Source organism: Protobothrops mucrosquamatus, unplaced genomic scaffold, assembly GCF_001527695.2.
Source record: "Protobothrops mucrosquamatus isolate PMUCROS unplaced genomic scaffold, P.Mucros_1.0 scaffold_181, whole genome shotgun sequence".
Lineage (NCBI taxonomy): Eukaryota > Metazoa > Chordata > Lepidosauria > Squamata > Viperidae > Protobothrops > Protobothrops mucrosquamatus.
Genome location: NW_015386257.1, coordinates 287674 through 313860, shown reverse-complemented (window position 1 = coordinate 313860; position 26187 = coordinate 287674). Strand labels below are relative to the sequence as shown.

Here is a 26187-nt window from a genome sequence, read left to right as displayed (position 1 = left end):
ATGAACTTTGGACCTTGGCCAGGTTACAGGAAGAAAGATCAGACGCCAGGACTCTGGGTACCACCTGCCTTACTGACCCTGCCAACACTGGCTCCATTCTTCTTCCTTTTACTAACAGGTGAGTAGTCCCTCCCCCTCCTTTTCTTCCTCCACTGCTTCTTATTAGGCCATCTATAGTTATGAAATTAGATAGCATACAAATGATTGTAAATGGACAAATGCAGGTAATCCTTGACTTATGACTGCAATTGGGACCAGAATTTCCAGAATATTGCATCCAGCTTTGGTCGCCACTATATAAAAAAGATGTTGAGACTCTAGAAAGAATTCAGAAAAGAGCAAACATATAAAGAACGGTTGCTGGAATTGGATAAGTCTAGTTTAATGAAGAGAAGGACGAGGGGTGACATGAAAGCGGTGTTCCAATATCTCAGGGGCTGCCACAAAGAAGAGGGAGTCAAGCTATTCTCCAAAGCATCTGAAGGCAGGACAAGAAGCAACGGAGGGAAACTAACCAAAGAGAGAAGCAACCTAGAACTAAGGAGAAATTTCCTGACAGTTAGAACAATTAACCAGTGGAACTACCTGCCTCCAGAAGCGGTGAATGCGCCAACACTGGAAGTTTTTAAGAAGAAACTGGACAGCCATTTGTTCGAAATGGTATAGGGTTTCCTGCCTGAGCAGGAGGTTGGACTAGATGACCTCCGAAGTCCCTTCCAACTTTATCATCATCATTATTATTATTATTATTATTTATCTGAAATGGTATAGGGTTTCCTGCCTGAGCAAGGGGTTGGACTAGAAGACCTCCAAAGTCCCTTCCAACTCTCTTATTCTGTTCTGTTCATTGCTAAGCAAGGTACTTTTTAAGTGAGTTGTGTCTGATTTTTGTCATGGTAAGCAAATCAGTGCAGTTAGGTGAACACTCCAAGCAGAGGAGAGGCAAAAGTCCTTCCCTGCCTCCATGTCCTTTAATCCATATTACAATGCCTGATCATCCAAAAGAAATGAAATTCAAATTGTTGATCGCCGTCTCAGCTCCTTGCTTTTCTTGTTGCTTTCAAGATTAGAAAACCGATTTTCATTTTCACTTTTATGTGAAATTCCCAAATGCAATGTCTAAATTTGGAACTGGGGCAAGTTAGCTACTGTGCAAATGTGTATGCAAATCTCAAGCATCTGATCTGCGTTTCATGATCTTGCATAGGCACAGAATCGTAAACCTAATTCTCTCCCCCCTAATGAATGTAGAACTCAAATGTTTGGTGCTTGGCGATGGAAGTGGACACTTGGTGTACCTGAATGGCAGATCATGAGGACTTAGAAAGAGGATGAATGTCAGATGATGTGCAACAGCCTTTCCCTCCTACTGGTCTGTAGCTATGATAGACTTTGGCTCCCCAAATTGCAGTCAAATGTGAATCAGATGCAATTGTACACCAGTATTTGGTTCTAGTTCTTCTCCATGTAGATGTTATTGCTTCCCACCCACCAAACAGCTGTTTGGAAGACTGGGAGAGAGCAGTCTTTCCAAGCTAAAATAGAGGAGAAAAGGCTGCTCTCATCCTAATAGCAAGAAGTTTTAGAAATTGAGAAAGCAAATGTGCATGTGTCCTTGAATTAGACTGCACCTGCTCTTCTCCAAACATATTCAGTGGTGGGCAGTTTTTCTTGAGCTTAGAGCAACCAGAAGACTGGGTTCTAGTCTTGTCTTAGTCATCAAATGCAATGAAAGCTGACTGGGTGACTTTGGGCCAGTGACTCTGTCTCAGCCCAACTCAGCTCACAGAGCTGTTGTTGTGGGCAAAGGAATATCATTATGTTTGCTGCCTTGAGATACTTAAAAAAGTAATAAAGGCGGGATTAAAAAATTAATAAAATATATGTCCTGGAGGAAAATATGTTGCTTAATCTTGGCATTAGGCCAGAGGTGATCAATGTTTGCCTAAATTCCCTTTTTTCAGCCCACAAAACCTCCTGTGGCCATCATTGCAATAAATGACAGCATAATTTCCTACCACATTGAGATCAGAAATAACATTAAAAAGGTAATATAAGCCCTAAAATAAGATTATCACAGTTAGAAAGGAAAAAGACCCTAATATATCTTTGCAAAACTTAGCCTCACTCATTTTCTGGCTTTTAGGAGCCCCCCTCGCAGTAATAAACCTAGTCCTTGACCACGAAAAGATTGCCTAAATAATCTCTGAATTCCATCACTGTATAATCCATTGTTTTTTAAACATGACAGGATGGCCTGGATCCAAGGCCTGGAGACCAAAACATATGAAGAACAGCTGCAAAACATAGGTTTGGCTAGTCTAAAGAAAAGAAGAAAAAGGGGAGACGTGATAGCAGTATTCCAGTATCTGAGGGGCTGCCACAAGAAAGAGGGGGTCAGGTTGTTCACAAGAGCACCAGAGGGAAGGACAAGAAACAATGGTTGGAAACTGATCAAAGAGAGAAGCAACCTGGAATTAAGGAGAAACTTCCTGACAGTGAGGACAATCAACTATTGGAACACCTTCCCCCCAGAAATCGTGAGCGCTCCATCACTGGAAAAAGATGTAGCAGAATAACAGAGTTGGAAGGGACCTTGGAGGCCTTCTAATCCAACCCCCTGCTCAGGCAGGAAACCCTATACCAGGGGTGTCAAACTGCTGGCCCATTGGCCAGATACGTCATGCTAAAACCGCGCCCACCCCAGCTCCAGCAATGGGGGAAAAGTCACGATATGTCACGACACGTCATGTGATGTGGCGAGTTTGACACCCCTGCCCTATACCATTTCAGGCTAATGGTTGTCTAAAGTTTGGAGAATAGATTGACACCCTCTTTTTTGTGGCAACCCCTGAGATACTGGAAGACTGCTATCATGTCACCCCTAGTCCTTCTTTTCATTAAACTAGACGTAACCAATTTCTCCAATAGTTCTTTGTGTTCCCTTGAATATGAAGAACGGTTCCTTTGAGCTCATCTTTTCCCATATATATATACATACATACATAGATGTGTGGATTTCAGCTCCAGAAGTCCCAACCCAATCTTGTTGCTTTCCACTGTGTTGATATTAACAGGTCCCTGGATTTCCTGTCATCCTACAAGGATGGGGATTCTGGAATGTGAGTCATTAGAATCCTAGAGTTGGAAGAGACCTCCAAATCTGTAAACTGCTTGGTGGAAGATTTGATAAAGAATTTTAGACAAATGGTTATACAACCTGTTGTAAGTCTCAGCACACCTGAAAGTCAACAGATGGAGAAGGATGTCCAGGTTTAATTCCTGAAATGGGGATATAATTGAATTTGCATGAACTTATATTATTATTTTTTTGTTGCAGCTGGCAGCACTGGGGCTGCACCGATGACTATTCCAGGTGAGGCTGTGTTATATGGAGATGCATATAGAATTTTAAGGCTCTTCCATATCTGGCCTTTGTGCTGCTTTAGCATCACTATCATTTCCTTCCAGCTTTTGTTTCCTACAACATCATTCTTTGAGCAGTTGATTTTCTTCCTGCTTTCCTGAAGGGCAAACTACAAAACTTTCTATTTTAATATTTGCAACCTGGGACTCCCCAGTTTTGCTGGTGTGTTTGTGTGTATGTTCCATTTGCTATTTCTTAGAACTCTAAGACATGCTATTTCCCCTCTGCCTATTTTAAGGGTCCTTATTACATTTCATAGGCAACTTTTATCAATAAATTCCATGTTAAGATCTTCTGCCAATCTACCAATGCAATGGCTAAAATTCAGCATAAGTTGATGTTGCCTAATCATTCAATTACATTTTGTCAATTTCTAACTCTGAAGAATGCACTGTATGGGTTTCGTTGGAAGCTCAGGAATTTTGATTAAATGAATAAATGCTACTTTATCTATATAGATGCCAAATAGGAAAGAGTTACAGTAATTCAAACTGAAATATTTTTCATCAAAGTAAATGCTTGACTTGTACAGTTAAAGCTCAGTCTGATAACCAGGTGTTAAAATAGCCTTCTCATGGCTCTTTATCTTGAAACTGGGCTTAGAATAGAAAGCATATAGAAAGATAGAAAACAATCTATTGTAACATTCAACTTGCTTACCTTAGTGAGAATTGACTCTTAGCAAAAAAGTGATGGTTCATTGCATCTGAGCCCAACTACATCATAATGGACATAATGTACACCTAAAGTTAGCAGGTGTTTGCTAGGCATCATGGTAGTGCCAGCAATAACAGCTGGACTGGTGCAGTGGTTAGAATGCAGTATTGCTGGTTAACTCTACCCCAGCCTGGTTAGATTCTGACCAGGTCAAGGTTAACTCAGCCCTCCATCCTTCCGAGGTCGGTAATATGAGGACCCGAATTGTGGGGGCAATGTGCTGACTCTGTAAACCACTTAGAAAGGGCTGTAAAGCACCATGAAACAGTATATAAGTCTAAGTGCCATTGCTAACAGCTGGGCATAAAAACAGGAGCCAATGATCCTCAATGTTTTTCAAGAATTTGTACTTTAAGGTATGGTTGGGCACCAGAACATGCTGGATATTTTCCTCCTGGTTGACAGATCCCTTGAGGCTGGACAATTGTAGAGGCCCAGACCCAAGGCCAGCTGATAGAATGCTTCGAGAGACAAGTTGAATGTAGAAGACCATCAAGCTAAAACTAAAAATTATATGTGAGACTAAGAAATCAGAGTTGCAAGATGAGAGCCAGAGAGCATGCCTCAGAATTATAACACAGCAGGTTATAATTGATAACAGATGTTGTGCAGTCTGGATGGTTAGACCAAGCCAGAGAAAGTATCACTTATTAAAATATTCCATCTGTAGTCCCAAATGGGTTTTTTTCAAAGGCAACTGGACTTTTTTTGTTTTTCCTTGAAGACGTTTTGCTCCTCATCCCAAAAGCTTCTTCAGTTCTGACTGAATGGTGGAGAGTGGAAGGATTCAATTCTACACCATTCAGTCAGAGCTGAAGAAGCTTCTTGGATGAGAAGCGAAACGTCTTCAAGGAAAAACAAAAAAAGTCCAGCTGCCTTTTGAAAAAAGCACCTTTGGGACAACCATGACCTGGATGTCTGAGAATCTCCATAGACACCCTGTCTGTGCAGCTCTGATAGTTCACCGGAAGAAACAGTGATCCACAAAGTTTGGGGTTGATGGCTCTAATCCTAGCAGCCACCGTAATTCTTTCCCTTGGTGGGTTGAGTCCAAGAAGAATTAGCAGTTTTAATGGGCCATAGCTATATTAGATACCTTTTCATTTTAGCAGATTTACTTTCCCTTAGTCCAATAATGCCTCAGGATGCGGTATAACCCCTAACATTCTTGAATGACCACCCTGAAAAATTTCAGTGGATGCCTCAAAAATCATGAGCTGCTACTGGTAGAACTAGTTGAATGGACTCAAAAGGAAGAAACTTTCAGCATGCGGAGAATAATTATATCAGCTGTATTTCATAAATAGGGTAAGCAAAATATCCTGTCACAGAATATTCCAACCCAGAAATTTGCTTTGATGTCCAGCTACTTTCAGAAGACTCAGAATGGCCCATTTGGAGATTGGGAAGTTCCATGGTAGAGTTTTGTTCCCAGGCTTTAATTAATATTATTTATTTAAATTAAATTAAATTAAATTTTTGTCTTAGCCCCACTTACTTCTTTATGCCAATCCAGTGCACCTTTGGGACTTTGAATTCCAGTAAGTAAAATTAGCCCCAGATGATTTGCCTGACCCTACATTAGTTGCTCACCAGCCATGATGCCGCTGTTCCTGCCCCACTGAAGTCTTCTTGAGTTGTTCAAGACAGTAGCTTTCCCTTCTTTTCTTCCAGAGGTACGGCTAGTCAACGGACGCACCCGGTGCCAGGGACGGGTGGAGATCTTCTACAACAATACCTGGGGCACAGTGTGTGACGACGACTGGGACATTGTGGATGCCAACGTGGTGTGCCGCCAACTCGGTTGTAGCCATGCCATCGCCATGCCACCCGCCCTCTCTTTTGGCAGAGGGCGAGGACCCATTTTTCTAGACAATGTGGATTGCAAAGGCAGAGAGGCAGCCCTCAGTGAGTGCAGCAGCCATGGATGGGGCATCCACAACTGCTACCACTATGAAGATGTGGCCGTCATGTGTAATGGTACAAAGGTTTGGGCCTGGTGGATTGCAATGGTGGTGGGGAAGGGACTGGTGGTATCAGAGTGGACCCTCCAACCTGATTTGTTTGTTTATTGATTGCGCATTTGTGGTAGGTCTGAACTGTCTTTCCTTCAGGAGTTCATGGTGTGAATACAGGCAGTCTTCGACTTACGACAGTTCATTTAATGACCATTCCAAGTTACCACGGCACTGAAAGAAGTGACTTATAACTGTATTTCACCCTTACGACCGTCGCGGCATCCCCATGGGATGTGTTCAAAATTCAGATGCTTAGCAACTAGTTGATATTTGTGACAGTGGCAGTGTTCCCGGGGTCATCTGATCCGCTTTTGTGACCTTCTGACAAGCAAAGTCAATGGGGAAGCCGGATTCAGCTAACGATCGTGTTACTAACATACCAATGCAGTGATTCACTTAACAACTGTGGCAAGGAAGGTCATAAAATGGGGCAAAATTCACTTAACAACTGTCTCGCTTAGCAAAAGAAATTTTGGGCTCAATCATGGTCATAAGCTGAGGACTACCTCTATTCTTTTTTGTAATCTCTGCAGGGTAGTAATGACTTGAAACAAAGCTTAACAGTTAAAAAGGAAAATAACCACTTTGTTTGCATTCATAAATAGACTTCCCAGGCCTATCATCCAGCACAGTCGTAAGTCGAGGACTACCTGTATAATAGAGTCCTCTCCCTTTTTTTTTTTTGAAATCTCACAGACTATCTGAAAGAATCAACATTTTAGATTGAGAAATAATCCTTAGCCCAAAGTTACCCAGGCAAACTCCATAGCTGAATGAGATTTGAGCCTTCTCTTCTGTCTTCATTTGGTTCTGCAAAACGAGTTGCAACATGTGTAGTCGGAGGCCACATACAGCCTACCAACCTCTATTTGGGGCTTCCTAAAGCCCCTCCCCACTGGGTGTAATCCAGTAGGAATAGAACAATAATTAAAACATAAATCCAGAAATGACAGATTATTCAAGTCATGTTTGAAAGCCAGAACAAGTAGAGGCTGTAATATAACTCCCTTGAAGGGGAATATAGGTGGTTCTCGACCTACAATAATTAGGACCAGAATTTTTGTTGGTGAGCAAGTTGATTGTTAAGTGAGTCACCCTGATATTTGTTTTTGCCATGGTTGTTAAGTGAATCACACAGTTAAGTGAATCACACAGTTAAGCTTCTTCCGTTGACTTTGTTTATAGGAGCATCCAATGTTAGCAGCGTTGACAGCAGGCTGGGAAGGTTGCAAATGGGGATCACGTCACGTGTCCCCAGGACATTGCAACCATTGGAAATACACGCCAGTTGCCAAGCATCCAAATTTTGATCACAGGACAGTGGGAATGTCTGCAACGGTTGTAAGAACTAGTCATAAGTCATTTTTTTTCAATGTCACAGTAACTTCAAACAGTGGTTAAACAAATGGTTTTAAGTTGAGGACTGCCTATATCCTTGTCATCACCAGAAACATCATACGTTGCACTATGCCATAATGTGGATTTCATTTTGGCTTAGTGTATTGTAGGAATCTGATCTATATCTCTTTAAACCAGATCTGCAACAGATAATCCTCTGTTCCTTTCAAGGCTGGAAGTGGCAGAGAGAGTTGACAGCGTATGCTGTCAGCTTTGTGCTCTTTCGTCAGTGAAAAGCTTGGTGATTTTTGCAGTTTCAAGAAATCAAGAAAAGTTTGGCCCTCTAAATACAGTATTTTCCTTATCACCTCATGAAAGGGAACATTTAAACTAGGACTTGCACCCTCATTAAGAATCAGGAAGAATTTGGTAGCGTATTTTGCAAGTATCAAATGTCATTAAAACATCTATACTGCAGCTCAGGAAAGTTTATGCCTTTTAATAAAAGTTGTTAGTCAGAAAAGATGCTATCAATCTCCTGTATTTTGCTCTAAAGCAGGGGTGTCAAACTCACAATGTCACATGACATGTCGCGACGTATCGCGACTTTTTTTCCATTGCCGGCAATGGGGTGGGCGCGGTTTTGGCATGATGCATCCGTCCCGTGAGCTGGCAGTTTGACACCCCTGCTCTAAAGTAAGAGTAAACATGCTATAGCACTGGTGGCGAACCTATGGCACGCATGCCAGAGGCGGCACTCGGAGCCCTCTCTGTGGGCACGCACGCCATGCCCCGGAGATGGCAACCGTCCTCTTCAATCAGCCGCCCGCTAACTTGCCGAGGTCCCACATGGCCGGATGCATCCCAGCACCCATGCGCTTGCTGGCCTTTGTGTCCGGGGGCTGATGGTGTCAGGCAGCAGCCGCCCCGGCCCCTGCCTCGCCTTGCCCTGCAACAATGGCACCCCCGCCCTGCCTCGCCTCACCCTGCAGAACCAGCCTTCTGCCCACTGCCCCACCCGCCAGAGACCCCTGGATCTCCCTCAACCCTCCCCAGCCCCCACAGGCATCCCTCCCCAGGAGCAACATCAAGCTGGCCATGCCCACCCTGGCCCCACCCACCCGTCTGCCATGACCACTGTAGCCATGCCCACCCAGCGGGCCACACCAACCTGGGGCCACGCCCACCCAGCACCCGGCAATACATAAGTGGGTTTTGGGTTCGTCATCACTGTGCTATAGTGTCCTCATTAAAGAAAGTACAGCTGGTTCTGTCTGGGCTTTCATCAATTAATGGATAAAAAAAGTGAGGAAGCCTTGATTAAAAGAGTGGCTGAATAATAACAGCTTTAGAAGCAAAAGAGAATCCTGTCTTCAGAGCATTTTTAAACAGCTGCTTTGTGTGGATCAGAAACAGTTGTAGTGCAAAAGGCGATCAGGACTGACCAAACTGATCAGGACAGCTGGCACAGTATGGGGCAGGCAACCGTTTGAAGAAACGGCACAATTTGTTGGGGTGATTGCATGTAAAGAGAAACACTGACGTAGTGAGTATAACTTTTATAAGAAAATATTCTTGAGGCTGGTGCTTGTGTGAAAGAAACATAATGGTAAGCTTTTTTTTTTTGGGTGCTAAGGAGACCTAGTTTGGTGTAGTGGTTGAAGTCATCCAGCTAGTAACAGGAAACAGATCAGTCATTTCCTCCCAGCCTTGGGAAGGAGACAGTGGCAAACCATTTCTGAAAAACCTTGCCAAGTAAACTGCAAAGGTTCATCCAGTTGCCAGGAGTCAAAAACTGACTTTAGGGCATATGTGTGTACATACACAGATGGCAGTAAGGCAGCCTCAATTACTCAAGTACTGCCTATAGCTAAGAGTCCCTTTTATAAGCACAGCATCTGATCTGCACAGGTCAGAGAGAGAAGAGAAAGAGATGAACTGGGAGACGAAGGAAGTGATGAAAGAGGAAGTAGGTTACTAAGTAAGTTTTTCAGACAAGGAAAGGAATTCAGAATGCAGAATCCTTCTATATCTTGTGATCAATATCTATTTTGGAGAAGTGACCACAGAGAGGGAGGGATAGGTGGAGAACCTGGTGGCATCTTGAGATGTATCTCCAGGTGATATGTGATATGAGCATCACATTATCTACTCCTGAAATACCAGACATATCAATTAAAAGTCTGGATGTCACCAGAATAAATAATAATAGTAATATTGCCTATGGATTAAATATTATTTCTAAGGGGAGCATATGGATGAGCTTTTTTTAAAGGTTTTTTTCCCATCAATCTTCCCCAATTGGTGTATTTCAGATGTTCTAAGACTAGAGGTTCTTGAAATATATTTGGAGGGCATACGTTTGGGAAGGCTGGTTAAATCCATCAAGTTGACCTACTATAATTTAAAATAGAAGTTGTGGGGTCCTTGGCCCTCTCTGAGCTTGGTAGTTTTCTTGCAGATGTTTCATTACCAAACTAGGTAACATCATCAGTGCTAACAAATAAAAGTTATAGGGCCTGCATATACAAAGAAGATGGGGGAGGACACAAAACCTATGATGTTGATATAATTATTCTATGGTTTTCTTGATTTTCTTGCATCAATTTTGTCTGTCTTTGTAGAACTGCTACCCACACAATCAGCAAAAGACCCTGCCAGCAAAACAACCGCAGTCTCATTAAAAGATAAGAAAAGTAAGTGCTTTCTAGATTTAATAAAAAATCTTTAGCTGGCTTGCTTATTTATTTTTGCAAGCATACATCTTGGAAAAGGAAGGAAAGGATATTTGTCTCAAGGGCCTTATAATATGATGTAGCATATGGTGGACAGCATCTGAAAGGGAGGAAAATAGAAGCGGGCAAAAGTACTCATTTATGTCAGATATTTATGTTAGGCTCGGATAGAGTGGTGTCTGGTAACTATAACAACTTTTTACTACAGGCACTGAATAGCCATTGCAATTCTTTGCTTTGTTCATGGAATTTTATAGCACAGGATGAGAGAGTTCAGATGATCAATTCTTCCATTCATTGCTACTGGCTTTTTTTTGTTTGGTTCCTTTTTCTTATTGGAAAAAGTCAATCATGGCAGAGGAGAAAAGTGAAACATTGCATAATAGTGGCCCCTTAATAATGTTTTTCCCCCAGGTCTTCTTGGTTTCTTTTTAGTAGGCATCTCTGCCTCTTTCTGTAAGAAGAACTCATTCTTGCTCTCAAAAGCGATAAACACAGCAAGGCAGATGGTGGGATGATCCTCTGGTCTCTTTCAGGTGATGGGAGAATCCGGCTGGTGAATGGGGCTAACGCCTGCCAAGGCCGAGTGGAGATATTCTACAAAGGAAACTGGGGCACTGTGTGTGATGATGAATGGGAGCTGCGTGATGCCAATGTCGTATGCAAGCAGATGGACTGTGGTCGTGCGGTGGCCTACAGGACCAACGCCTACTTCGGCTACGGCACTGGGCGCATCCTCCTAGATAATGTGAATTGCGATGGAAACGAGCCACAACTCTCAGCCTGTTTCAGCCTCGGTTGGGGCATCCATAACTGTGGTCACCATGAGGATGCTGGGGTCATCTGCTCTGGTGAGCAAATTGGAAAAGACATCTTAGCCATCTAGGCAGTTCCCAGGTCTCTCTGTTTGTGCAGAGAAATTTTGAACTTTAGCAGTATAAAAGAAGGGGTGTGCAAACTTGGAAGATTCTGTTCTCTTCTTTGAATGACTGTTGTAAATGTACTACAAATGGCCTTACCTGGAAGCAGAATACTTTAAGCTTGGAACTGCTCTTTTTAATTAAAACAGGGAGTTCAAGGTCAGAAGGTCTTAACCTTGATGTTGATTAAATGTTTTAAGGGGAGTGGGGGTGGGGGGGTGGGAGACCAGGCTATCACCAATGGAAGCTGAAATAGGAAACTAAGTAGATTTCAGTTCTGTTTTTTTATACCTCCCAAAATGTCCAGTACTGGTAGTCCTCAACTTATAACCAAAAATTGAGTCCAAAATTTCTGTTGCTACATTCTGTGAAACATTTTCTTAAGTGAGTTTTGCCCCATTTTACAACCTTTCTTGCCACAGTTGTTAAGTGAATCACTTACATAGTTGTTAACTGAATCTGGCTTCCCCGTTGACTTTGCTTGTCAGAAGGCTGCAAAAGATGATTCTCATAACCCCGGGACACTGCAACAGTTATAAATATAAGTCAGTTGCCAACTGTCCGAATTTTGATCATGTGGCCATGGGGATGCTGCAGTGGTTGTAAGGGTGAGAAATGGTGATAAGACACTTTTTCAGTGCCCTTGTAACTTTGAATTGTCATTAAATGAAATGTTGTAAGCCAAGGACTACCTGTAACATGTCCTAAGCCACAAGATTAGATTAAGATGGCAGCATATGTATCCTTGAGAACTTTTCTTTGTATTTTAAAGTATCGTGTGAATGCAGCTTTGGTATAAGGGGAAAGCTCAAAGAAGCTGAAATGTCCTTTGAGTCTCCCAACATGAATCAGTGTGGAAACAGAATTCCTAACTGGAACTAATGCAACTATGAGACTCTAAAGTTATATGCCGTGTTTCCCCAAAAGTAAGACCTACCCCCAAAATAAGCCCTAGCTTGATTTTTGGGGGTGGCCTAATATAAGCCCTACCCCAAAAATAAGCCCTAGTTTTGGGGTGAGGCATACATCTAAAAATCAAGCTAGGATGGGGATGTGGAGCTGCCCCACGTGCCCCGCACCCACTTACCATGTAGCCAGGCCTTTCCTCGCTGGCCCACTTCTTCTGCGGCATCCCCAGGCCTGCATTTCACAGTTAGGCCTTTCTGGAAGGCCTCTGCAGCCAAGAACTGAGGTATGGATTGAATCCGTTGTTTGGTTATCGGCTACAGAGGCCTTCCAGAAAGGCCTGACTGCGAAATGCAGGCCCAAACTCCATTCTCAGCTGCAAAATGAAACTGTTCCTTCGGCCGCAGAAGAAGTGGTCCGGCTCAATGGGGCTGTCGGTGTTGGAGGTGAGTAGAAAAGACATCCCCCCATCCCCACCCGAAAATAAGATTTGGTGCCTCTTTTGGAGGCAAAAAAAAAAAAAGACCCGGTCTTATTTTGGGGGAAACACGGTAGTGCTTCCTCCTTGGTGGGAGACTTTGCCATTGTTATTTCAACTCACAAATTAGGTTTGGGAATTCTAGGATTGACAATCCCAACTCATTTGGAGGGTACCTGTTTAGAGAATATTGCTCTGGAAAAATGAAAAGGTTTTAACATAGGATGAAAATGGAAACATGGAGCTTGTCCAGGGCATCCTTGAAAGAAGAAAATTCTAGAGATGGAGTGCAACAATAGAAAAAAAACCCTCATTTTTGGTTATTGCCTTCTAAGATGAGGAAGTTCTTTTACTACTTCTAAAAAAGTTAGTTAGATCTAGATTAGTCAGATATTAATCACAAAGTAGGAATAAGGAATAGCAGCCCTTGAACTGTCAAGATCTCAGATCATGTCAAATCAGGGGTTTGTGAGTCAAAAAACTGTGTGTCTTGAATAGGCATAGAAATGGCACTGGATGTGTTCTCACCACAGAGTTTCCCATAATTAGCAATGGTGTATTCAATTAACACGATTTTCTGGATTCACATGACATATTGAGCCAGGCAGTGATCACACAACTGGATTCACCCAACATGCTAGGCTAAGATGTGGTAAGATTTGAGTAATTTTGTTCGGCATGCATAGGGTTCTATTATAAAATTTCCAGAAGCTAGGTTCAAGGACACCAACCTTCAGGATAATTCTTTGCCTTTTTCCTTATTGTTAGAATTATTAGAAATAATTGAAGTACCCACCAATTGCTTTTCATTTAATATTTTTAATGAGCAAAATATAGTTCACCAGAAATTGATTGATGGCACTAACACTTCAGCAGATAAGCTGGAAATCTGTCGCTGGCCCATTGACTTGGCATGGCCAACCTTTCTTATTGTTGTGTCTCAACAGGGCTAGGGACAACCACCACCATTATGCCAGTCACTACATTAGCGGTAGAGAACTCTAAAGAATCATTTACCGACACAGTCACAGGTAAGAGGGGCCATGTTGTTTATAATTTCACTCTCCCTAAATCTCAGAATTTGAGGGGAGGGAATGTGAGCCAAATCAAATTCTTACAACGTGGGTCTTGTGTCTTCCCATGCTGGGGAAGGAAGAAGCTTTAGAGCAATATATCTGGACACCATATGGAGGAAGGCTACCAAAACTAGGCCAGTGGTGTACTGAAAAAGGGAACAGGCTGATTACAGGAAGGCTAACTCTAGACCCAGGGCCACATTTGACCTCTGAGCAGACTGCTGAGGTTACATTCCAAGAAGTAAAGAGAACCAGGGATGGTTTTAAAAAGTTGGTGGCTTTGGAAATGTGGTCATGGCTGCCATCTTAATTTTTTTTACCCATCATCCCTCCAACATCCTTACATCCTTTACCCAACAGGTAAAGAATTAGGCGATACTTGAAGCAAATTTAAATTTTATCTTCATAGTTTAAATTAATCTTATTTTTAGCCCTTGGAAAGATTAACAGTGGCAATTTGGAAGGAACTGTGAGTCTCCCCCAAGTTCTGGGGAACAGTGTGTGAGCACTGTAGCTTCAGCGTTTGGGTTTTCGGGCTAGAGGGCCAAGGTTTGTTTTTGTTGTCGTTTTTGCATTGGAACTATGTCCACATTAGGATTATTATTACCATTTCAGAGAGGGCGTTTCAAGAGTTTGATCAAGTAGTGGCAAATCTCAGATGTTCTTCCCTAAAGATTGAGACACAACTCCAGGAGCCTATTGAGAACCTAGTGATCTAATCTTTGCTAAGGCAATGCTTAGAAAATCATTATCAGTTCTGGCCATCAAAATTTCAAAAGAATATTGAAAAGTGGAAAGAGCTTAGACCTGATGACGTGAACTGGTAGGAGATTTGGAACTCAAGTTTCAAAGGGGGCAAGATTGAAGGAATTGGGGAGCGCTGGGCCGGAGAAGCAACCATTAAGAGGAGATAAGTATTTCATTGTATTAATCTGTTTAGATAATAATGAACTCAATAATCCCCATTGTCAGTAGGTAGGAGTCCGATAATTTAAACTCAGAGAAAGGGATTCAATTCAAGAAAATGGGGATTTTAATAATATCCTTGTATTTGATCGTGGATCCAGCTGCCTTGCCCACAGGCTGAACCGCTTCAGTGTAAGTTTTTAAACAGAGGCTAGAGGGCTACTGTAGTTGTGGATTTTCTTCATGAGATGAGAGATTAGATTGTCTTTTTTCCCCCCAATTCTGTGATTCTATAAACTGGGCTTAAACAACAGAGAATAGCCCACCTTCCTAACACTCATTTCACATAGACATCAGGGTGGGAATGCTCTCACAATTGAATGCCTTTGCAGTTACCGAGGATAAAATCCCGTCCACCTCTGAAACTGAGATGGCGATGACGTCAGCCCTTCTTCTGTTGGAAAAAAGAAGTAAGTTTTTATACTCTTTGTACCTAGAAACAAGCCTCAGATGCTATGCAAATATTATAGTATTGGTCAGAAGTAGACACAAATGGCCCTTTTAATTTTTTATCACATTTCTGGGCAAAAACGAAAAAAACCCTGTGTGATTCATCCCGGAAAAATAGAAGTTCTCCAATACAACTGTTTTTCTACCCAAGGGGAAGAGTTCACTCATGGTGACTGAATTAAAGCAAAGGAACCCAACTGGGACATCTATGGGGAAGGAAGGGTTAATAAAATCAAGGCAGGTAGAACAAGAATAGGAGACAAGATAGGGCAAGACAAAAAGCAATGAGTGGAAGCTTGTCAGAGGGAGATCCAAGCTGGAAATAAGCAAGGAAGTCCCGACAGTGAGAACTTTTAATCAGTGGAACATTCTTCTTTCTCCCACTCTGACCAGCAGGTGGCGGCATACGCCTGGCAAATGGGAACAGCAGCTGCCAAGGTCGAGTGGAAGTCCTTTATGGGGACCTCTGGGGGACCGTTTGTGATGATGACTGGGATTACCCCAACGCTCAGGTAGTATGCCGCCAACTGGGCTGCGGCGCAGCCATTGGGGCTACTGTGCTGGGCTACTTTGGCTACGGCAGTGGGCCCATCCTTCTGGACAACGTGGATTGCATTGGCACAGAGACTGATCTGACCGTCTGCTTTAACCTGGGATGGGGACAGCATAATTGCGGGCATCACGAGGATGCTGGCGTCATCTGCAGAGGTGAGAGATGCAAGTATCAAGATTCATTATGATTGACCCCTCCTATTAGCCACCTCAGAAGTGAAATTGCAGAGCGTATACATGCACACTTTACTCTTTGCTCAACTCCCTGCAAAATGTGTGTGTGTGTGTGTACGAAGTGGACTGCAAACCCCATTTCAGCTTTCTCTCTGGAAAGATATGGCATGTTCTGCCTTTCGTTTGCTGTTCAGGAAAATGTAAATGCTCAGTTCACAGGTAGGCAACCTCTTCTAACATAGGTGAAATTTTCAGACCATATAATGAGTACTCCTTTTTTGCTGATTCCCAAAACATTTTCTTGATTGCTATGGCCAATTACAAAACAGTCATTTACCAAAGCAAACTGCTAAGTTGCTCCAAGCAGCTCGTCTACTTGAGAGTATCTCCTGTTGCTTCAGTTTTACCTTTGATTATTTTTTTCTGGACCAGTGGACTACACAACAAAGCAGCTGCAGCCATTCCCTCTTCTTACTTTTAGAGAAAGATTAGGGTGCTTGGGCAGAGACCGGAGGCTAATTTGCAAACCAGAGTGGTGCTGGAGTTTACAGATTTGCTTGGTCTGCTTCCAGTTTATTGTTACTTTTGAATTAAAAAGTTTTTTCTCAAAAAAAAAAAGCCAGGCAAGGTGGCAGTGTGGGAGGTCTAGAAGAGATATCTGCTGATGCATTGGACACCAGCCCTAAGTAAGACTGGGTTACAACATGCCCTTAAAAACAAAGAACCGTATCTCAAGATTGACTAGTTGAACATGCACTTGTGATGTTCCTCTTTGCCAGTCTGCGCCCCTAAAGCCTTTTTCCTGGATCCCAGGTGCAGAAGAATCGGGACCTTCCTTGCAAGAAGATACTTTTGCTACCACAATCTCAACCACTACTCGCCCCAAAGATGGTATGTAGAGACCCCTAGTTGCTCTTAGCATGTGATGTTCTTAGCTTAGAGGGGGGGGGGAATTACAGTGTATAAAATTGTACATGTTATTTAGAAAAAGGACCCTGGGAGAAAATGTTCTGGATTGGGTAAGAGACCATCCAGTAACGTGAATGGTGGGACATCGATAGAGATTCTCAATCTTCTAGGCCATTTATTTTCCAAAAGGCAAGTGGACTTTCTTAGTTTTTTCCTTGAAAACATTTCCGAAGAAGCTTCTTGGATGAAGCGAAACGTTTTCAAGGGGGAAAAAAAACCAAGAAAGCCCAGTTGCTTTTTTGGAAAAGTATCTTTGGGACGTGAATGGTGGCATATTCCAGACCAGCAAAAGGAAGAATTTTTTTTACACAGTAATACTTATTTTTCAACTAGAAATACAATGGCTTTTCAGGTGGGATAGTGGCTGCCTGCAACCAAGCAGTATAATTTGGTTGCTGAATTAAGCTATTTGGGGAGTTCTTCCAATATGCTGAACCACTATCAGGTGCAAGAAACCAGGATTTGGGTTAGGGTTCAAAAGTACTATTAGTTTATTTCATGCACTTATACACAAGAATCTGAACTACTAATAGTCAAGGCAAATTGGCCCTAGTCCAAGTACTTTGGCCACCTAATGAGAAGGAAGGACTCACTGGAGAAGAGCCTAATGCTGGGAAAGATTGAGGGCAATAGAAGAAGGGGACGACAGAATGAGGTGGCTGGATGGAGTCACTGAAGCAGTAGGCGTGAGCTTAAACGGACTCCAGAAGATGGTAGAGGACAGGAAGGCCTGGAGGAACGTCGTCCATGGGGTCGCGATGGGTCAGACACGACTTCGCAACTAACAACAACAACAAGGAGTCCACAGAATTCATGGGGGGCTGGACTTAGGTCTCTTGTGTGAGTGTAGTGACCCTTCCCTCGGGCTCAGCCTGGTCATCTGATCTAATGGATTATGTCTATACAACATGCTAAGCCATAGACTCATGCGCGGACAAAAGTTGTAACTTATCCAAACATGGCATGTGAATATGGGTTGCTGGGTTCTGATGGCCATATGTAGAGCTGCACTGGATTACCTCCTTTTTGGAGTAACTTTTTTTTTTAACAATTTTTTAATTAATTTTTTAAATAAACATATAAACAAATAATACAAATATGGTGCATTTCATTAGAAAAACAAACACATAACAAGCCTACTCAGTAAGTATTCAGAAATAATCGGCGGTCCCCCCCCTGCATCCACACTCCCTCAACCTTCCTACCTACTTCCCTCTACCTTCCTCCCACTCTTAACCACAACCTCTCCTCTTTCCTCCTTTCCAACTATCCTACACATCCCATCACCTTCTTTTCCACCACCTCGGATGCAGTTTAGGGGTACTAGCCGATCATCTCCTCTTCTTAAAGACAAACATTTACATTATATTTATAAATACACCAAATTTTATATAATTCTACCCCTTCATCCCCTTCCCCCCTCCCCCCNGGAAGGGTTAATAAAATCAAGGCAGGTAGAACAAGAATAGGAGACAAGATAGGGCAAGACAAAAAGCAATGAGTGGAAGCTTGTCAGAGGGAGATCCAAGCTGGAAATAAGCAAGGAAGTCCCGACAGTGAGAACTTTTAATCAGTGGAACATTCTTCTTTCTCCCACTCTGACCAGCAGGTGGCGGCATACGCCTGGCGAATGGGAACAGCAGCTGCCAAGGTCGAGTGGAAGTCCTTTATGGGGACCTCTGGGGGACCGTTTGTGACGATGACTGGGATTACCCCAACGCTCAGGTAGTATGCCGCCAACTGGGCTGCGGCGCAGCCATTGGGGCTACTGTGCTGGGCTACTTTGGCTACGGCAGTGGGCCCATCCTTCTGGACAACGTGGATTGCATTGGCACAGAGACTGATCTGACCGTCTGCTTTAACCTGGGATGGGGACAGCATAATTGCGGGCATCACGAGGATGCTGGCGTCATCTGCAGAGGTGAGAGATGCAAGTATCAAGATTCATTATGATTGACCCCTCCTATTAGCCACCTCAGAAGTGAAATTGCAGAGTGTATGCATGCATACTCTTTGCTCAACTCCCTGCAAAATGGGTGTGTTTGGGTGTGTGTGCATGTACGAAGTGGACTGCAAACCCCACTTCAGCTTTCTCTCTGGAAAGATATGGCATGTTCTGCCTTTCGTTTGCTGTTCAGGAAAATGTAAATGCTCAGTTCACAGGTAGGCAACCTCTTCTAACATAGGTGAAATTTTCAGACCATATAATGAGTACTCCTTTTTTGCTGATTCCCAAAACATTTTCTTGATTGCTATGGCCAATTACAAAACAATCATTTACCAAAGCAAACTGCTAAGTTGCTCCAAGCAGCTCGTCTGCTTGAGAGTATTTCCTGTTGCTTCAGTTTTACCTTTGATTATTTTTTTCTGGACCAGTGGACTACACAACAAAGCAGCTGCAGCCATTCCCTCTTCTTACTTTTAGAGAAAGATTAGGGTGCTTGGGCAGAGACCGGAGGCTAATTTGCAAACCAGAGTGGTGCTGGAGTTTACAGATTTGCTTGGTCTGCTTCCAGTTTATTGTTACTTTTGAATTAAAAAGTTTTTTCTCAAAAAAAAAAAGCCAGGCAAGGTGGCAGTGTGGGAGGTCTAGAAGAGATATCTGCTGATGCATTGGACACCAGTCCTAAGTAAGACTGGGCTAAAACATGCCCTTAAAAACAAAGAACCGTATCTCAAGATTGACTAGTTGAACATGCACTTGTGATGTTCCTCTTTGCCAGTCTGTGCCCCTAAAGCCTTTTTCCTGGATCCCAGGTGCAGAAGAATCGGGACCTTCCTTGCAAGAAGATACTTTTGCTACCACAATCTCAACCACTACTCGCCCCAAAGATGGTATGTAGAGACCCCTAGTTGCTCTTAGCATGTGATGTTCTTAGCTTAGAGGGGGGGGGGATTACAGTGTATAAAATTGTACATGTTATTTAGAAAAACGATCCGGGGAGAAAATGGATTGGGTGAGAGACCATCCAGTAAAGTGAATGGTGGGACATCTATGGAGATTCTCAATCTTCTAAGCCATTTATTTTTCAAAAGGCAACTGGTATTTTCTTATTTTTTTCCTTGAAAACATTTCCGAAGAAGCTTCTTGGATGAGAAGCGAAACGTTTTCAAGGAAAAAAAACCCAAGAAAGCCCAGTTGCTTTTTTGGAAAAGTACCTTTGGGACGTGAATGGTGGCATATTCCAGACCAGCAAAAGGAAGAATTTTTTTTACACAACAGTACTTATTATTCAACTATAGAAATACGATGGCTTTTCAGGTGGGATAGTGGCTGCCTGCAACCAAGCAGTATAATTTGGCTGCTGAATTAAGCTATTTGGGGAGTTCTTCCAATATGCTGAACCACTATCAGGTGCAAGAAACCAGGATTTGGGTTAGGGTTCAAAAGTACTATTAGTTTATTTCATGCACTTCTACACAATAATCTGAACTACTAATAGTCAAGGCAAATTGGTCCTAGGTAGGAGTCCAAGTACTTTGGCCACCTAATGAGAAGGAAGGACTCACTGGAGAAGAGCCTAATGCTGGGAAAGATTGAGGGCAATAGAAGAAGGGGATGACAGAGAATGAGGTGGCTGGATGGAGTCACTGAAGCAGTAGGCGTGAGCTTCAATGGACTCCAGAAGATGGTAGAGGACAGGAAGGCCTGGAGGAACGTTGTCCATGGGGTCGCGATGGGTCGGACACGACTTAGCAACTAACAACAACAACGAGTCCACAGAATTCATGGGGGGCTGGACTTAGGTCTCTTGTGTGAGTGTAGTGACCCCTCCCTTGGGCTCAGCCTGGTCATCTGATCTAATGGGTTATGTCTATACAACATGCTAAGCCATAGACTCATGTGCTGACAAAAGTTGTAACTTATCCAAACATGGCATGTGAATATGGGTTGCTGGGTTCTGATGGCCATATGTAGAGCTGCACTGGATTACCTCCTTTTTGGAGTAACTTTGAGCATGCATAGATTTTAAGGTGCAGATTTGAAAGGAAACTTCCACTTTTGTCCATTGTTAGGACACTGTGTCCCAACTGGACTTTCTTGGGTTTTTTTCCCTTTGAAAATGCTTCGCTTCTCAGGAGAAGTGAAATGCTTTCAAAGGGGGGGGGGGGAGAAGTTGCCTTTTGGAAAAAGCACCTTTAGGGCAACCATGACCTGGATGATTGAGAGTCTCCACAGACGTTGTGACACTGTGTTTTTCATGTCTTTCATCCTGCCCTCAATCACTGTTTAGGTTTTCTGCGGCTGGTCAATGGCAGCCATCGCTGTGAAGGCCGGGTGGAGATGTTTTACCTGTCTCAGTGGGGGACGGTGTGTGACGATGCGTGGGATCTCAAGGACGTGAAAGTAGTATGCCGGCAGCTTGGCTGTGGAGGTGCCTTAGCAGCCTTTGGAGAAGCCCAGTATGGCCAGGGCAAAGGATACATTTTCCTGGACAACCTCAAGTGCAAAGGAGACGAAATGTCTCTCCTGCGTTGCTCTCATATCCGCTGGAATGTGCACAACTGCGATCACTCGGAAGACGCTGGTGCCCTCTGCCATCTGCTGTGACGCTAAGAGAGACAGTTAAGTGAGTTTTGCCCCATTTTACAACTTTTCTTGCCACAGTTGTTAAGTTAAAACACACTGCAGTTGCCAATTTAATAACATGTGTCAATGCTGCTAACATTGGATGTTCTTGCTTTGATAACAGGTGGAGAAGCAGCTTTTTTTCTTTCTTATACTGTAATCTTAGAATTAGATGATCTGGGGGGTGGGGAGGAATGCGATGGGAGTTAGTTAGACATACAATATGGTGGCGGGAGAGGAAACTGGGCCGGAAGCCAGCATTTCAAACTAATTGGAGAATGTGATTTAGGACAGTTAGTTGTAGGAGGGAATTGTGCTTTGATCTATGTGCTGAAGGGAGGGGAAGTCAGATTTTGGCTTCAACCATGTATGTGCCAAAGCTATGCTGCTGGATTAAAGATTCTTTAAGGCAGTGGTTCTGAACCTGTGGGTCGGGACCCCATTTGGGGTCGATCGACCATTTCACGGGGGTCGCCAAGCAAGGCTGTCTGCCATTTTTTTTGGCCGCCATTTTTTTTGGCCGCCATTTTTCCCCCCTTTTCTGGCGGGTGCCTTACCTCCCTTGGGCTGGGCCAGCTGGTAGGCCTGCTCCGTCTCTGCCGCTTGCCAGCTACGCGTTGGCCGGCGCAGGGGGCGGAACCACGCATGCGCAGCGCTCCCGGGCAGGGAAAGTCCTCGACTTACGACCGGTTGGGTAGTCCTCGACTTACGACCGGTTTAGTCCTCGACTTACGACTGGTTTAGTCCTTGACTTACGACCGGTTTAGTCCTTGACTTACGACCGGTTGGGGTCGCGGCATTAAAAAGGTTGAGAACCACTGCTTTAAGGTAAACAATGCCTCAAAGTTCTTTGAAGAGTTTCATCTTTTGGAACCATGACAACATGGCTATTAAGTGAATCTGGCTCCCCCATTGACTTTGCTTGTCAGAAGGTCACACCTAAAACAGGATCACATGATCCCAGGATACTGCAACTGTCATAAATATGAGCCAGTTGCCAAGCATCTGAATTTTGATCATGTGACCATGGGGACGCTGCAACGGTCGTAAGTGTGAAAAACGGTCATAAGTCACTTTTTTCAATGCTGATGTAACTTTAAACGGTAATTATATGAACTGTTGTAAATCGAGGACTAATACAGCTGTGACATTCCTGGTGAAGTGAAAGAACCGGCAAATAAAATATTCTGAAGTTGAGTAGAGTCATTCATGGGGGAGAAAAATTTAATCTACATTTCTAAATGGATATTTTCTTTGTTCGGAAGTGTCTGTCTCCAAGTACCAATTGCTAGGGGCCATTTTGGGCAAAAGCTATTATCTTTGTATTTTACATTGGGCTTCCCAAAAGGATATTGCTAATCACTCAATGGGCTCTTTGGTCTGATCTGCAAAGCATCTCTTCTTCATACTAGTTACTTGTGCTTGTGTAGAATAATCTTCCCAAATCTGGCAATCCTAAAATTTGGTGGACTACCACTTTCATAATCCCAAATAAGGCTTGATGGAGATTATGGAAGTAATCATCAAATAATTTTTATGTCACCCAGAGTTACTTTATAGGGGAGATGGGCAGCATAAAAAATTAATAAACCAATCAATAATTTGAAAAGCGTCAAGTTTAAGAGGTCCAGCATGCCCTGTTTTGGGCATTTGATAACTGGAACCATGATAATTAGCAATAATATTTCCATGTGCAGAGTAAATGATTAGAATCCTCCGAATACCCATGACTGAGTTACTGCAGATGCAAAAGTAGTCTGGAGAATTTCCAATGCTTTCCTTATATTGTTAGCTATTGGAGTCAATGGCTGGGTTCCCACAATATATTAAGCCATGCTTTGTTCTCTAAGCTTCAACTGATTGGCTTCACATATCATACAAAACCTGAAATGACAGTTTTATTAACCAGGATGGCTGGATTCAGTCAGTATTCCCAAGCCAAAACAAACGTTTGAGCCATAATTTGTTGAATAAACCATTGTGACAGGTACAAATCTATTGTTGAGCTATAGTGAATAGATTTATATTTCACTAGGAGGGTCTTCAAGGGGATCAAAATCAGGAGGCTGCTGTGTGCTCATCTTCTTGCAAATTTTACCTCTCCTTCTTCTGAGGAGGCTGGTGCATCACACACTAACATAAGCAAAGAACATTATGCCAAAGCTTCATAACGTATGAAGCTTTGACTCCTTCAGTTTTAAAAGGAAGAGGAGACTGATGGAACTTTTGGCTTACTTCCCATATTACGGTATGGCAGGGGTAGGCAACCTTGGCTCTTTTATGACTTGTGGACTTCAATACCCAGAATTCCTGAGTCAGCATGGCTGGTTCAAGAATTCTGGGTATTGAAGTCCACAAGTCATAAAAGAGCCAAGGTTGCCTATCCTTGCCATAGTGTAATATGGGAAGTAAGCCAAAAGTTCCATCAGTCTCCTCCTCCTTTTAAAACTGGAGGAGTCAAAGCTTCATAGGGTGCTTTGCAATGAATCTTTTTTTTTATTTTTTTATTTTTAAAAAGTTTTTTATTAATAAAACAATTAAAACAAAAAAGGACATGACATGACGTTCCAGTATATATAATCCTAACAATTCATTCCTTATCATATTTAAAGTTCTATATATACATCTCTCTCTATATATATATATACATATATTCCCCTATATAATACAATATTATACAATCTCGAGCTTGTTTCTCTATATATTAACATATAATTTTATATATCACAAACTTAAACTTTAACTCAAAACCCAATGAATCTTGAAGCCTACATCCCCATGAAGCATCTCTGTGCTATGTCGAGGTACCCTCGTTCGAGCTGGACTGCTGCTGTGGTGGTAAAATTCACCCAATAAAGCTTCTGCACTTCATGAACTCATTTTCTTTAAGGCAGGAAGACCATCACTGTGACAATCAAGGACTTATCTTGACTTTTCCCAGAGTGTGTTACTTTCACTGTACAAAACCCAAAGATGAGGTGGAATGCATCCGCTTTGCGCCCCCACAGATTTAACGTAATAAGTCAGAACTGCTTATGGCTTAATAGGATGAGTAATGCAGCCATATTTTAAAAGGTTTCTTACGTTGTTTTGATATTAGATGTATCACAACCAAAGTTGGTTAAAGCTGTATTTTGTTTTTGTTTTTTTTTCCCAGATGAAATTCGTAGACTTCCAGGTCTGTACCAACTTTAAGAAACTGAACTTTCTCAGTGCATGTCCAAAGTCTTCATACTGGAATGGCGTCTTCTCAGTGACTTTTGTCCATGTGATCTCCTGCAAATACATCTCTATATCTGGGCTCTGCATCACTTCAAATTTGATTCCAAAAAGTTGCCTCAGAGGATACAGGAGTACAGATATAGCATTTGCCTGCAGCACTTTAAAGCACCCATGTCTTTTCCTGGAATTGCATGGCTATCCCTTGTGCCTACCATGTGACCCTGGAAAAAAGATATAGCTACTTTAAAAAGGTCACAGACAAGTGCTATGTTCTCATTCCTTCATACCCCAAAGCATCATTTTCAAGTTAAATCTGAAGCATGACCATCTCAGTGTGCAGTTAGTTTATGAACCAGATACAGTGTATTTTTTCAGAGCAAGTCCCCACACAAGACACTTTGAACAGATCCAGGGCAGATCTCCAGAAATCTTTTATCCCAGCATATAATGCATTTTCTAGTCTGTCATTTTGATATAGGTCCCCCCCCCCCCNCCCCCCCCCCCATTTCTAATACTTAAAACAATTCACTACAATGGCCCCAAAGGCAGATTGCCTTCAAAACAGAAGTTCTGGATAGGTTTTTGGTCAGGATGAGGAGGGGTTCTAGCTGAACAAATTTATTTTTCATGATAATTGTTATCATGACAGCTGGCGGTACCCAGTTGCCTTTATGTAAGCTTGAAAAAGATAAGGATGGTTAACAGCAATAGAACTTAGCACTTATATACCGCTTCACCCAGAAGCGGTCCCAAACCTTTCCAGCTTTATGGACCGGCAAGTGGGAGGGGAGAGGGAATGGTTTCACGTGAGTGGTGGGTCAGTGCACATGTGCAACTCCATTTGTACAAGTGGAGCTGCATGCATGCACGCTCACTCACCGCTTCTGCAGCCCGGTTCCAAATGGGCTACCATCTGGTTGTGGGCTGCAGCTCCGGAGGTCGGGGACCCCTGCTTTACAGCCCTTTCTAAGTGGTTTACAGAGTCACAATATTGCCCCCAACAATCTGGGTCCTCATTTTACCGACCTCGGAAGGATGGAAAGCTGAGTCAACCTTGAGCTGGTCAGGATTGAACTCCACGCTGTGGGCAGAATAGCATGCAATACTGCATTCTAACCACTGCACAATCACAGCTCTAACTTAAACCAAATTAGTGTTTAAATAGAAAAGCATTTGGACATTCCAGAACTGTAGATTAGTTTCAAGGAAAACAATCCCAAAAGAAGACAATTGTAAGCTACTTTAGTGTGGTTACCAAGAAAATGATATGTGTCTGGTTAGTCACTAACAATCCAATTCAACTTTGACAAAGATGCTACTTTTTTATCACTGACCTATTTCTTTTGGTTACAAATAGGGCTGTTATTTATCTTTATAACAGTAAGTTCCAAAACAACTTTCCCCAAATCTGGTATCCTCCACATGTACTGGATTTTGTCTCTCCAAATTCCCAACCGGCATAGGCATAGCCAATACAGAGCTTATGGGAAACATGGGAGGAGAAATGATAACTTCAGATATTCCCTCACATGTATGCCCTGTTGCTATTCAATCTAGGTTGCAAAATGCCAGATAACCACCAGAGGGCCTCAAAGGAGTACAAAAAACTATTTTTCTTTTGCTGCCATCTAGTGGTCATCCAAATGTTTGCAACCCAGATTTAGCAGCC

At 42.8% G+C, this 26187-nt stretch overlaps 1 protein-coding gene across 1 annotated transcript; it reads left to right on the top strand.

Annotated features, from left to right (window-relative positions):
- SSC4D (scavenger receptor cysteine rich family member with 4 domains) lies at positions 1 to 24587 on the top strand. The gene is made up of 10 exons (XM_029285699.1): positions 1 to 118; positions 5795 to 6124; positions 10125 to 10196; positions 10772 to 11086; positions 13487 to 13570; positions 14914 to 14991; positions 15428 to 15739; positions 16571 to 16648; positions 20962 to 21297; positions 24454 to 24587. Exons 1-9 carry the CDS (start codon positions 1 to 3, stop codon positions 21276 to 21278), a joined length of 1704 nt encoding a protein of 567 aa, XP_029141532.1. The 3' UTR covers positions 21279 to 21297; positions 24454 to 24587.
- Positions 24588 to 26187: the final 1600 nt, after the last annotated feature.